Source organism: Heteronotia binoei, chromosome 13 (assembly GCF_032191835.1).
Source record: "Heteronotia binoei isolate CCM8104 ecotype False Entrance Well chromosome 13, APGP_CSIRO_Hbin_v1, whole genome shotgun sequence".
NCBI lineage: Eukaryota > Metazoa > Chordata > Lepidosauria > Squamata > Gekkonidae > Heteronotia > Heteronotia binoei.
This window is the reverse complement of record NC_083235.1, coordinates 21,125,133-21,138,568: the sequence shown is the minus strand read 5'-3', so window position 1 is coordinate 21,138,568 and position 13,436 is coordinate 21,125,133. Positions and strand designations below refer to the sequence as shown.

The window sequence follows — 13,436 nt, the reverse complement described above, 5'->3', positions numbered from 1 at the left end:
AGACAGAAGGCGAAAGAAGAAGGGGATGGCAAAAGATGAGATGGCTGGACAGCGTTACTGATGTAACAAACACGAATTTGAGCAGACTTTAGAGGATAGTGGAAGACAGGAGGGTCTGGCATGACTTGGTCCACGAAGTCGCAAAGAGTTGGAATCGACTGTGCGACTCAACAACAACAACAAAACAAGAATACAATGGCAAAACTGGGTCTATAGGGTGGTGTGAATCTGCAGAAACCACACACACACCCCTTCTGCAAATGGAAATGTCATTCTGGTAGAGGAGATGCACTGGTAGATACATGCCAGAGCTCTGCAGCTGGCTGTGCTTTACTCTGTTGACTGGCATTCAAATGTGGTTGCCATTCTGTTATCACTGCACAACAGCAGTCTTTCACTACTGGATTTTTCCTGTGGAGACAAGACAAACCAGTTGCAAATGACTGCTGCAGAGCAACGGTAGCACAGAATCTGGTTTTGTAGCGACGCAGCCTTGGACTGCAGGCAGAGAGCCAATAAGAAGCTATAGCAATACTACTCTGCCTGACATGCTGCCCTCGCTAAGCCTCTCCAGAGGGAGAGGTGTGTTAGTTATTGCAGCTAAAATAACCAAGGGACTTAAAGGCGAACAAATTTATTGTGGCCAAAGCTTCTGTGAACTGAAGTTCACCATGCAATATTACCTTCAGTTGGCAGGGAGATTTATGGTTCCTCCACCACCGCCCTTCTTCTATTTGCAATTTGTAACTGTCTCTGCCAACCAATACTCCCTCTAAGCCGTGGAGTCTTTGAGCAAAAATTCTTCTTTGTGAGCTACTGGCATTAAAGTTGTGAGCTACTGCATAAATTAGTTTGCTCTGGGGCCATCCTTCCTGAGCGAAGAGAAAAATGTGTGAGAGCCGGAGGCTAAAAAACTGAGCTAGCTCACACTAACTCAGCTTAGAGGGAACACTGCTGCCAACTAAATCAAACACTTCATGCATCTGATGAAGTGCTCTTGGCTCACAAAAGCTTATGGCATGATGCATTGGTTTTTATAGGACCATAAGACATTTTATTATTTCAGCCCCTCAGCATTTTGATTTTTGTCCTTTTATCTACCAGCACTTTATGTCCATTGTTCCAAACCTAAAAGGAACCATTACATAGAGGAACACTTGTTTTAAAAACTGTTGACTCCACTTTTGTCTAGGTTACGCTCAGGTTAAAAAAGGTAAAGGTAGTCTCCTGTGCAAGCACCAGCCATTTTCGACTCTGGGGTGACAGTGCTTTCACAACATTTTCACGGCAGTCTTTTTACGGGGTGGTTTCCCATTGCCTTCCCCAGTCATCTACACTTTCCCCCCAGCAAGCTGGGTACTTATTTTACCAACCTCTGAAGGATGGAAGGCTGAGTCGACCTGGAGCCTACTACCTGAACCAGCTTCCGCTGGGATTGAACTCAGGTCGTGAGCAGAGGGCTCCGACTGCAGTACTGCAGCTTTACCACTCTGCGCCACAAGGCTCTGTATGCTCAGGTTAGGAGACTGCTATTTATTTAAATAGATATTTATATATTTCTTTTCTCTCTCATGGGGACCCAAAGCAGTTTACAACACCTTACTCCCTTCCCTCTGTTTATCCTCATAACAACCAACCGACATGTCAGGGTCCTACCCATCTGCTATTTAAAACTGAAAAACCACCTAGGGAGATCATAGCCAGTGTCCTGTCTGCTCAACACCACTGCCTACTCCCTCCTAGGCTGAATTCTTCCCCACCAGCACCCCTCTCCCCGCAGCTATCCCCACGGTCTTGTGTGCTGCCAGGTTGGTTCTGAAATTCTGACCAGTTGGAATGTTCATAAGCATTCCGTGACACCTCATCAAGTCAATGGCTCCTGAGGACTCCTTTCCTTTCAACCAGCTGAAGCTGGTGTTCTCCCAAGTCAGCAGCTATAACAGTTTCAAAAACTGAAAGCCTGACCAGAATCTGCAGGTGCACTGGCAAAAACATTACGTACGTCTGCGCCATCAAATCACAACTGATATATGGCAACCACAGCACAGAGCGTTGAAGGCAAGCGAGAAGCAGAGGTGGCAGCAAAAACATTATTCTTCTAAAAAACTGAAGTGTTCACTGCTCAAAGAAGATGACAAGGTTTGCAGAGGGAAGAACATAAGAGAAGCCATGTTGGATCACGCCAATGGCCCATCCAGTCCAACACTCTGTGTCACACAGTGGCCAAGGAAGGAGAGCCCACCACCACCCAAGGAAGCCTGTTCTGGGGCCACAGAAAACAATTCCACACCATCCTCTAGATGACAGCCCTTCAAGTACTTGAAGATGGTGATCATAACACCTCTCAGCTGCCTCCTCTCCAGGCTAAACGTCCCCAGCTCCTTCAACCTTTCCTCATAGGACTTGGTTTCCAGACCCCTCACCATCTTCGTCACCCTCCTCTGGACCCGTCCCAGCTTATCTATATCCTTCTTAAAATGTGGTGCCCAAAACTGAACACAATACTCCAGGTGACGTCTTACCAGAGCAGAGTAAATCGATACCATCACATCACGTGATCTGGACACTATACTTCTGTTGATACAGCCCAAAATTGTATTTGCCTTTTTAGCCACCGCATCACACTGTTGACTCATGTTCAGTGTATGATCCACTAAGACCCCTAGATCCTTTTCGCACATACTACTGCTAAGACAAGTCTCCCCCATCCTATAACCATGCATTGGATTTTTCCTACCTAAATGCAGAACTTCACATTTATCCCTGCTAAAATTCATTTTATTGATTTTAGCCCAGTTTTCCAGCCTGTCAGGGTCATCCTGTATCCTGTTTCTGTCTTCTTCTGTGTTTGCAACCCCTCCCAATTTAGTATCATCTGCAAATTTAATAAATTTAATGATGTTGCCTCCTGACTCTTGGATTCAGATTCTTAGTGCCTTTGAGGGTGGCAATTCCCCTTAGGCACCATGGCTAGTAGCTATTATCCTTATCCTCCATGAATCTATTTAATCCCCCTTTCAAGCTAGGTTTGCCAATCCTCAGGCCCCAGCACTTTTCCCCACTTTCCCAGGCTCCTTCCCAGCCCCAGTCAGCTGGCCAGCAAGGGGAAACTCCGCCCCCACAGCTGCCATGTGTCTTTTGCCTTCAGAATGCTAGGAGAAAGCTTGCAAAGGTTTCCTTTTCGGCTGGTGTGTGTGTCCTTAAGGCTGAATGGGGTGGGCAGGCAGAACAACGTGGCTGCAACCAGTAGCTGTGAAAGCACCCCAGACCCTCCGTTTGTTGTACAAGTTTTTTAGAGGTCGTTTGCATCGTAAAGGGTGAACTTGAACCTTTGGTTTCCCTGTGTTATTGGAAGTTCAGCAACTTGTGAGTAAATTGCCCCAGTGAGACCACATGAGTGCGGGATTGCAAACTGTTTTATTTTTGCTTCTCTGTGTGTGTTTGTGTGTGTGTGAGAGAGAGAGAGACAGAAAGAGAGATTTGCAGCTGCTTGGGTGTGGAAATGAAGACTGTATTCAGAGGAACTGTACTGCTGTGTTTTTATTTATTTTAGGAAAAGTCTCCGGGCTCCACCCTCAAAGTCCCCAGATATTATCCGAGTTAGACTTGGCAACCCTATTTCCAGCTGTTTATTCCTGTGGCCATCACTATAGCTTCTGGCAGTAAATTCTGCCTTTGAATCATTCTCGGACTGATTTCTCACTGGCATTGCTCAGCCCCCAGGTTTCTGTTCGCTCCGGCGCAAGCAATCGATTTCCCACCAGTTGCTCTGTGGGCGCATTTTGATGTGCGGCTCCATTCAGTTCCCTTTGTGGCTTTACGATGCTGGCTTTTAAGGATTAAGAAACTGCAAGGGAAACCGGAGGGAACTGCACATCAAAATGCACCCGTGGAACAACTGGTGGGAAATCGATTGCTTGTGCTGGGGGAAAACAGAAGCCTGGGGGTGGAGCAATGCTAGTAAGAAATCAGTCTCTGTGCAAGGTAGTGTTTCCTTTTCTCTGTCCTGAACCTTTTGTCTGATCTTTCCACCCTGTTGTGTATGTGGACTTTATGTTTAGAAGTAGTTCCTGCCTAGGGTTGCCAAGTCCAATTAAAGAAAAATCTGGGGACTTTGGGGGCGGAGCCAGGAGACTTTGGGGGTAGAGCCAGGAGACATTGGGGGTGGAGCCAGGAACAAGGATGTGACAAGCATAATTGAACTCCAAGGGAGTTCTGGCCATCACATTTAAAGGGACAGCACGCCTTTTTAAATGCCTTTCTTCCATAGGAAATAATTAAGGATAGGGGCACCATCTTTTGGGGATCATAGAATTGGACCCTCTGGTCCAATCGTTTTGAAACTTGGGGGGTATTTTGGGGAGAGGCACTAGATGCTATACTAAAAATCTGGTGCCTCTACCTCAAAAAATAGCCCCCTCAGAGCCCCCAATACCCACGGATCAATTCCCCATTATTCCCTATGGGAATCGTTCTCCATAGGGAATAATAGAGTGCCTAGTAGGCATTTCCCTCCCCCCCCCACGCTTTCTAAAGGAGGGGAGGGCCTCCATACCAGGGAATCCCCCCTCCCTCTCTCTCTCACACACACACAAACACTTACCGTACTTGGTCTTCTTCCAGCAGAATGTGCTTGCTGGGAAAACGAAAGCAAGGCTCCACAGGAAAAGAAAGGGAGGGGCCGTTCTCCATGGAAACTGTTACTTTCCCATGAAGCCCTTCCTGTTTCCTGTGCAGCCTTAAAGGGACACATTTTAAAACGGATCAGAAGCTCTACAACATGATGCCTAAAGGTATGTTCTCTCCCCCCCCCGCCCCCAGATTTTTTGAGAGCGGGGGAGGAGGATGCAATTTTGGGGGTCCCCCACCAGGGCGGGGGGGGGGGGTTGGGAAGCCTATTCCTGCCTGGCTCATTGGAGCCTTAAGGACTAAGCTTGGGGAATGGGAACAATGGGAAGCGGGATCCAAATCTCTGTTTCCCTGGACCAATCACCAGCTCCCTGCTGGTTCAAATGACCCAATGACGCTCTAGCATGAGAACTTTGCTTGTATATATTTGGCCCCATTGGCTCAGTTCAGTAGTCTTAGTTTAACCATTGCCATACTGTAATCACAATAAAGACCTCTGATCGCTGCAACCTCACCTCTTCATGTATCGAAGCCACTGTTGAACACATCCCATGCATATTTTTAGTAAGAGCCCCGTGGTACAGAGTGCTAAAGCTGCAGTACTGCAGTCCTAACCTCTGCTCACAACCTGAGTTCAATCCCTGGGTTCAGGTAGCTGGTTTAAGGTTGACTCAGCCTTCCATCCTTCTGAGGTTGGTAAAATGAGTACCCAGCTTGCTGGGGGGAAAGGGTAAAAGACTAAGGAAGGCAATGGCAAACCACCCCGTAAAAAGTCTGCTGTGAAAACATTGTGATGCGACATCACCCCAGAGTCGGAAACGACTGGTGCTTGCACAGGGGGACTATCTTTACTTTTTTATGCATAATTTTAATTGACCTCTTATCATGTCCCCCCCTTAGTCCTCTCTTTTCTGAATGGAAAAGTCCTAGACTCTTCAGCCTTTTCTCAAAGGGAAGGTGCTCCACACCCCTATAATCTTGGTTGCCATCATCTTACCTTTTAGAGATACAGTGACCAGAACTGTACACAGAATTCCAAACGAGGCCACACTGTTGATCTACACAGGGGTACTACAGTATCGGCTGTTTTATTCTCAGTCCCTTTCCTAATAATCCCTAACACAGAGTTTGCCTTTTTCACCGCTGCAGCACACTAAGTTGACACTTTCATTGAGCTGTCCTATGGTTGCCAGCCTCCAGGTGGGACCTGGAGATCTCCCCCCTTTTACAACTGATCTCCAGCTCCCCAGGAGAAAATGGCTGCTTTGGAGGGTGGACTCTTGGGCATTGTACCCTATTGAGGCCCCTCCCCTCTCCAAACCCCACCCTCTCCCAGATCCACCCCCAAAGTCCCCAGGTGTTTTCCAACACAAACCGGCAACCCTAAGCTGTCCACTAGGACCCCGAGATCTTTTCCCTTCTAAGTCTCAGCAAGTTCAGATCCCATTAGACTCAAAATTCCAAAAGCGCCCACAGGCACAACAAGGTTGCCTTACCCAACCCACCAATCAACGTATCCACTGTACTCCTGCGACGATGAAATGCTGTACACCAGGGGTGGCCAAACTGTGGCTTGGGAGCTACATATGGCTCTTTCACACTTATTGTGTGGCTCTCAAAGCACCCACCGCTCCATTGGCTGACTTAGAGAAGCCATTTCTCTCTTTAAATCACTTCTCCATGGCAAGCCAGCCAGCAGCTTGGAGAATGTATTTAAAGTTAAAGTTGCTTCCTTTCCACCTCTCCCTCCCTCCATCTTCCCTCCTGCTCTGCAGCTCTCAAACATCTGACATTCCTGTCTTGTGGCTCTCGAACATCTGATGTTTATTCTGTGTGGTTCTTACGTTAAGCAAGTTTGGTCACCTCTGCTGTTCGCTAATTTTACACACACAAAGTATTCAGTATTCACTTAAATGTAACAGCGGGCTGGCGGTGACCACATGGAAATCTTTCCATCTGCAGCTTTCGTGTTACAGCATGCCCACCCCCACGCCCCAGCACAGAATGTAGCCGCCAGTCGCTCTTTAGGGACATGGTGAAAGCAAGCCCCGGAGGCCCACCAGAAAACACAGTACAAAGGAAGACATAAACATCCTCTTCCTTTTGTGTGCCTTCCTTTCTTTGGGGCCGATCCCCAAAGAATTCACTAAATTAGGAACTGGACAGGGACAGCCTCACCGCTTAAGGATGGTCAATTCCCATCCCCATGAAATACCATTAACCAGGGGTGGAATTCTAGCAGGAGCTCCTTTGCATATTAGGCCACACACCCCTGATGTAGCCAAAAAAGAACCTTGTAAGCTCTTGGAGGATTGGCTACATCAGGGGTGTGTGGCCTAATATGCAAAGGAGCTCCTGCTAGAATTCCACCCCTGCCATTAACCACCCTGAAACGGATGCCCAGGGATGGCTGGAAACAAGACTGGTTTCCATAGTCTTATGACTTTCGGAATGCATGAATTTACTGGGCATCTGATAGCATTGCCGACAGTGGGGGGGGTAGAGATTTGGGGGTAGAACCTGGGAAGAGCAGGGTTTGGGGAACCTGTGGCATAATGCCGCGGAGTCTCCACCCTCCAACGCTGCCATTTTCTCCAGGGGGATGGATTGCTGTAGTCTGGAGAGGTGTTGTAATTCTAGGAGATCTCCAGGCCCCACCTGGGGGATGAAAACCCTAGTATCTGACAAGGCATTGAAAGGATGCTGAACCTGGGCTGCTGATAATGAAGATGCAGACCTGGCCGAGGATGCGGTCCTACTTCAGGGATGGAATTCTAGCATGAGCTCCTTTGCACATCAGGCCACACACCCCTGATGCAGCCAATACTCCAAGAGCTTACAAAAAAGAGGATTGGCTCTTGGAGGATTGGCTGCATCAGGGGTGCGTGGCCTAATATGCAAAGGAGCTCCGGCTAGAATTCCACCCCCGCTGACCATGATCATTCAGTGGTCTGAATCAGTATAAGGCAGCCTCACATGTTCACCTGTTTTAGGGGAAAGATTGTAGCTCAGTTGGCAGAGTTATGCCAAAGTTCCTAGGTTCCATGCTGGCATCGCCTGTTAATATGCAAATGAGTTCCTGCTGGGCTTTTTCTACCAAAAAACCCCCTCCTCAATCAGATTAATTTTTTCTCCCCAAAATTCTCCAACGTTGACGAACTTTAGGAATGTTTAAGAAAACCACGAACAAGATAGACTTGATTTGTCAAGCTGGTCAAGAAGACCAATGAACAATGAACAGGAAAGGTTGAAAGAGCTGGGGATGTTTAGCCTGGAGAGAAGGCGGCTGAGAGGTGATATGATCACCATCTTCAAGTACTTGAAGGGCTTTCATCTAGAGGATGGTGTGGAATTGTTTTCTGTGGCCCCGGAAGGCAGGACGAGAACCAATGGGTTGAAATTAAATCAAAAGGGTTTCCAGCTCAACATTAGGAAGAACTTCCTGACCGTTAGAGCGATTCCTCAGTGGAACAGGCTTCCTTGGGAGGTGGTGGGCTCTCCTTCCTTGGAGGTTTTTAAACAGAGGCTAAATGGCCATCTGACAGCAATGAAGATCCTGTGAATTTAGGGCGAAGTGTTTGTGAGTTTCCTGCATTGTGCAGGGGGTGGGACTCGATGACCCTAGAGGTCATCCAATTCTATGATTCTATGAATATTTGATTAATCAATAATGTTTTTTTTAAAAATTAAAGAGGCCAGGAAGTCTATATTCTAAGATCGTCACTATTTCCAAATTCAGAATCTCCCCCTCCCCGCCACATGTGTTTCAGATTTATGCACAATTTCATTTCAGCCCCAGCATGGGTTACCCAGATGCCAAGCACCATGCAGCGTGATCAATCATCCAATGCAAACACAACTTTCTTTTTTTTCACAACAAACTGCTCCCCCCCCCCCCGTAAGATACATGGCATCCGCACAATGCACAAATCTCCCGTCTCCGTTGTGACACGTCACGACCGTTCCAAGAACTCTGACCCTCTCCGCAAATCCTCCCAGCCACCTGCCTTTGTCATCTGGTTTTATTTCGCAGCTTGAAAGGCTTCGCCCAAACAGATTTTTAAAAAGCAAACAAAACACACATTGTCATCAGCCCTGGGGTTGCCGGAGGGATTGGGCTGTGGGTCAAAATAAATAAGGATGGGGAACTCTCCCAAGATTATATGACAGCGGGCCACAAAGGTAAGTGATCGGTGTACCAACAAGGAAAAGGGGATCCAGATAAATGCTATAATGAAGTAACAGCCTAACCAGGCCTCGGATTCAGCAGGAGCTCACAGAAGTGCAGCTCCTGGACTTTTCTGAGGGTTCCCCATCCTCCTTCGCACCTACCTTGTCCATTGAATAGTAGGTGCAGCTGCATAACAATCCCTGGATTAGGAGAGCAGGCAGTCAGCCAGCCACCAGGGGCTTTGCCACACCCCCAGCAGCCTCATTAACCCCTGGAGAAGCCCGCGCCACCCTTTCTCCACTTCTTATGTAATTTTGGGCGGTGGGTGGCTTGTTGGCCTTTTGACTGAGGGGGCGCGGCCCAAGAGAGCCCCAGGCAAGCAAGGCCTGCTTGGGCTGGCTGGATCTCTAGCCAGCCCAAGCAGGCCTCACTCATGCAGGGCACTCCTTTCTTCCATCAGGTTGCTTTTGGCTGGAGGGAGGTGGCATATGACCCCCCTGAGCCTAACTACATGTTATGATTTTTCTGGGTGCTCCATGAGTATTTGCTCTCAGGTAGGAGCCTGGAGTTCAATGCAGGGAACTAGGTATACTTAGGGCTGTTTTTTCTTTCTTTTTTTTGTAGCAGGGACTCCTTTGCATATTAGGCCACATACCCCTTATGTAGCCAATCCTCCAAGCGCTTCCAGGGCTCTTCTTACAGGGCCTACTGTAAGCTCCAGGAGGATTGGCTACATCAAGGGGGTGTGGCCTAATATGCAAAGGAGCTCCTGTTACAAAAAAAGCCCTGGGTATACTGTATCAAAGTACGTGAAGACCTCAACAAGGCAAATAGCACTCCCCAGAGGGCATTTCTGGTTAGGAAAACAGCAAAGGCAGGGAGGAAGAAGCCACAGGCCCAATCCAAATGAGGCTCATGTGGGCCTAGGAACTGAGTCCCTAGCACTAACTCGCAAAACACCCCTGACTGTGTAGACTTGAAAGAGGACTTGTGTAAAAGAAATCTGACACGAGTCTAGGTCTGCAATCCTAAACACTTACTGTGGAGTAAGGTTTACACCAGGGGTGACCAAACTGCGGCTTGGGAGCTACACGTGGCTCTTTCACACCTATTGTGTGGCTCCCAATGCCCCCACTGCCCCATTGGCCAGCTTGGAGAAGGCATTTGTCTGTTGCAATCCCTTCACCAAGCCAAGCCACTTGACAGCTTGGAAAATGCATTTAAAGTTAAGGTTGCTTTCTTTCTACCTCTACCTCTCTTATCTATCTATCTGTCTGTCTTCCTTCCTTCCTTCCTTCCTAACATCTGACATTCGTGTCTTGCAGCTCTCAAACATCTGACGTTTATTCTATGTGGCTCTTACATTAAGCAAGTTTGGCCACCCCTGGTTTAGACTGATCCTGCATAGAGCAAGGGGTATAGAATCACAGAACTACAGAGCTGGAAGGGGCCATATAGGCCATCTAGTCTCTGTTCAGTGCAGGATCAACCTGGAGCACCCCCGACAAGTGTTTGTCCAGCCGCTGCTTAAAGACTGCCAGTACAGAATCATAGAAACTAAATGACTTGTATGGCCTCTTCCAGCTCTGTGATTCCATGAGTAAGCCCCATGGAGTTCAATGAGACATCAATAAGGGTGCACCACATGTTTCTTAGGCTGCAAACTTTTGCAGAAGAGGAAAATGCACTTGATGGGGTACAGATTTTCGAAGGATCTAGGAGGCCCAGGTTCGAATTCCTGCTCTGACCTGGAAGCTGACATGGAAGGAGAGGAGAATGACATAAGTTCTTTCAAAGCAGAGTCAAGTTGCACCTTTAAAACCAACAAAGCTTTATTCAGAATGTAAGCTTTCGTGTGCTCTAAGCACACTTCATCAGACAGTAGGATGGAATGGCAAGCAGTCCTAAATAGAGAGAAAGTGGGCAGTGAATCAGCATGCAAAATCATGGAAATGTCCCTTAGCAGATTAAAAGAATCACAAGCCGGGGCCTAGCGACTGCTTGCCATTCCATCCTACTGTCTGATGAAATGTGCTTCGAGGGCACGAAAGCTTCCATTCTGAATAAAGCTTTGTTGGTCTTAAAGGAGCTACTTGACTCCTGCTTTGTTCTACTGCTTCAGACCAACATGGCTGCCCACCTGGATAAGTTTTTTCAGTTCCCCGCTGGGGAGAAAGGAAGGGAGCAGCAAAGTAAAGAAGTAAATGAATGAACCAACATGCAGGAGACCAAGTGCACATTCAAAACAAAAACAGACAATGTACTTAGAGTTTATTAACTTCCAGTGTGCAGCCAGATCTCCATCTACAGCTCCTTTGCCTGTTAGCATCCCTTCTAGGATTTCACCTTTGAGAAGGACAGCCCCAAAGCACTCCAACAGATATAAGGGTTTTTTAAAAAGAAGAAGGGGAAGAAAGAAGAAGAAGCCCAACACCTATTCTGCTAATTGTTTGGTTTGGTGGGGTAAGATGATCTACTGGCAGAGGCTGGCTTGCTAAAGAGAGCTGAGCTATCACGCACAACCCTTAAAGCAGACAGAAGACAGCCTTTACAGCTGCCCCTGGATCAGCCAAGCATTTCTTCCTGGTGGAAGGATTTTGTGTAACTCAGAAACCTGCATCCTCACAAAGCTTGTAAACGTGGCCTGGATAAATCTTACCACGGTCCACAGAAATGCACTGATCGTTGACTTCTGTGACTCGGCGGCTCAGGGTTTTGCGGGAGTTCCTCGTAATTGTTTATCTTGACCGATCTATCTAACGGGCTTGGTGCCGGTAATAACCTCCCCCCTTTGTTTTGTCTACAGGGCTCACACCTCTGACGAAGCAGAGCCCAGCTCACGCAAGCATACACTGTCATCAATTGGTTGGGCTTTCAAATGCCAGAAGCATCTACCCAAAGCTGGAACTTGTGCTACAGCGATCCCTCGTCACTGGATTTTTTGGTGTAGACAAGACAATCCAGTTAAAAGCAATTGCTAAAGAACAATGGTAGAGTGATCTCCACGTGTGGTTGCTGACCACATTTCTATCTATCTGGATTTTTTATCTGTCTGGATTTTACAATATCTGTTTGTCTGTCTGTCTGCCTGTGTGCCTGTCGTCCATCTGTCTGTCTGTCATAGGGTTGCCAAGTCCAGTTCAAGAAATATCTGGGGACTTTGGGGGTGGAGCCAGGAGACTTTGGGGGTGGAGCCAGGAGACATTGGGAGTGAAGCCAGGAACAAGGTTGTGACAAGCATCATTGAACTCCAAAGGGAGTTCTGGCCATCACATTTAAAGGGACCGCACACCTTTTAAATGCCTTCCTTCCATAAGAAATAATGGATAGGGGCACCTTCTTTTGGGGCTCATAGAATTGGACCCCCTCATCCAATCGTTTGAAACTTAGGGAGTATTTTGGGGAGAGGCACTGGATGCTATACTGAAAATTTGGTATCACTACCTCAAAAAACAGCCCCCCCCCCAGAGCCCCAGATACCCGCGGATCAATCTTCCATTATTTTCTATGGGAGTAAGTCTCCATAGGGAATAATAGAGTTTCCCTTCCTCCCCCCGCTTTCTGATGACCCTGAAGCAGGGGGAGGGCCTCCAAGCCAGGGGATCGATCTATCTATCTGTCTATCTATCTATCTATCTATCTATCTATCTATCTATCTATCTATCTATCTATCTATCTGTCTGTCTGTCTGTCTGTCTGTCTGTCTGTCTGTCTGTCTGTCTGTCTGTCTGTCTGTCTGTCTGTCTGTCTGTCTATCATATATAGATAGATAGATAAATGATAGATGATACATATATGATAGATAGACAGACAGGCAGATGGCTTGAATTCAGCAGGAGCTCACAGGAGCACAGCTCCTGAACCTGCAGCCAGGGTCTGCATGCAGTGGGGAGTTCTCTCTCTGCTGCATATAGATCCTGGGGCATATGCAAATGAGATATGCTTCTGAACTCTTGCACCTTTTTTCAACTAAATGACCCCTGGATGGACAGACAGACAGACAGATGGTCTTGACTGCAGAGCCATGAGGCAACTCCCAGGTTCACAGGACCGGCATAGGAATCAGGCCCCTGAGTTCAAGAGATGCTTTTTCTCACCCGGTTCTGGAGCAAGCACAACAGCAGGCCACGCTCAGTTCGACAGCTTCCACCTCCCCCTTGTGTACATCCTGTCTGTTGGCTGTGAGAAATGACGGGAGCCACAAATAGACACCGAGAGAAACATCCAAAAACAGAGAGACCCGACTCGGCCTGTCCCGAGTCCGCTCCAAAACATATACACAACAGACACCCTGCAGGCCACTCACCCCGACGAAATCCATGCATCCAGGGGGCCTTCAGTCAAGAAGACTATGTCTCATCGTTCCAAAGATCCTTCCTTCTTTCTTTTCTCGTTGAAGGAGGCAGCAGTGGCTTTCGTAAGCCACAATTGTTACTGAGGTTCACTGAGAATGAGAGAGAGAGAGAGAGAGGAAGAAAGGGGAGGAGGGACTGTGCGAAAGAAAGGGCCCAGAGGCCGTATAGAATGACAATAGAAGGAAATGCTTTATCAAACCTAGAAAGCTAAGCCAGCCAAGTTTACCCTGGGAACAAGGGGAGGGGGGGAGAGAAGGAAATGTCCTGAAGAAAGAACAAAG

The 13,436-nt window shown here is 47.7% G+C and overlaps 1 protein-coding gene across 2 annotated transcripts in view; it reads right to left on the bottom strand.

Annotated features, from left to right (window-relative positions):
* The window catches only part of HDAC7 (histone deacetylase 7), a 314,882-nt gene extending 301,661 nt beyond the window's left edge, over positions 1-13,221 (bottom strand). Inside the window, exon 1 of one of the 2 annotated variants that reach the window (XM_060252701.1) lies at positions 13,107-13,221. In XM_060252701.1, the coding sequence (XP_060108684.1) occupies positions 13,107-13,125 (19 nt within the window). In that variant the 5' untranslated portion in view covers positions 13,126-13,221. The remainder of the gene's footprint in view (positions 1-13,106) is intronic. The other variant, XM_060252700.1, reaches the window with a different exon arrangement.
* Positions 13,222-13,436: the final 215 nt, after the last annotated feature.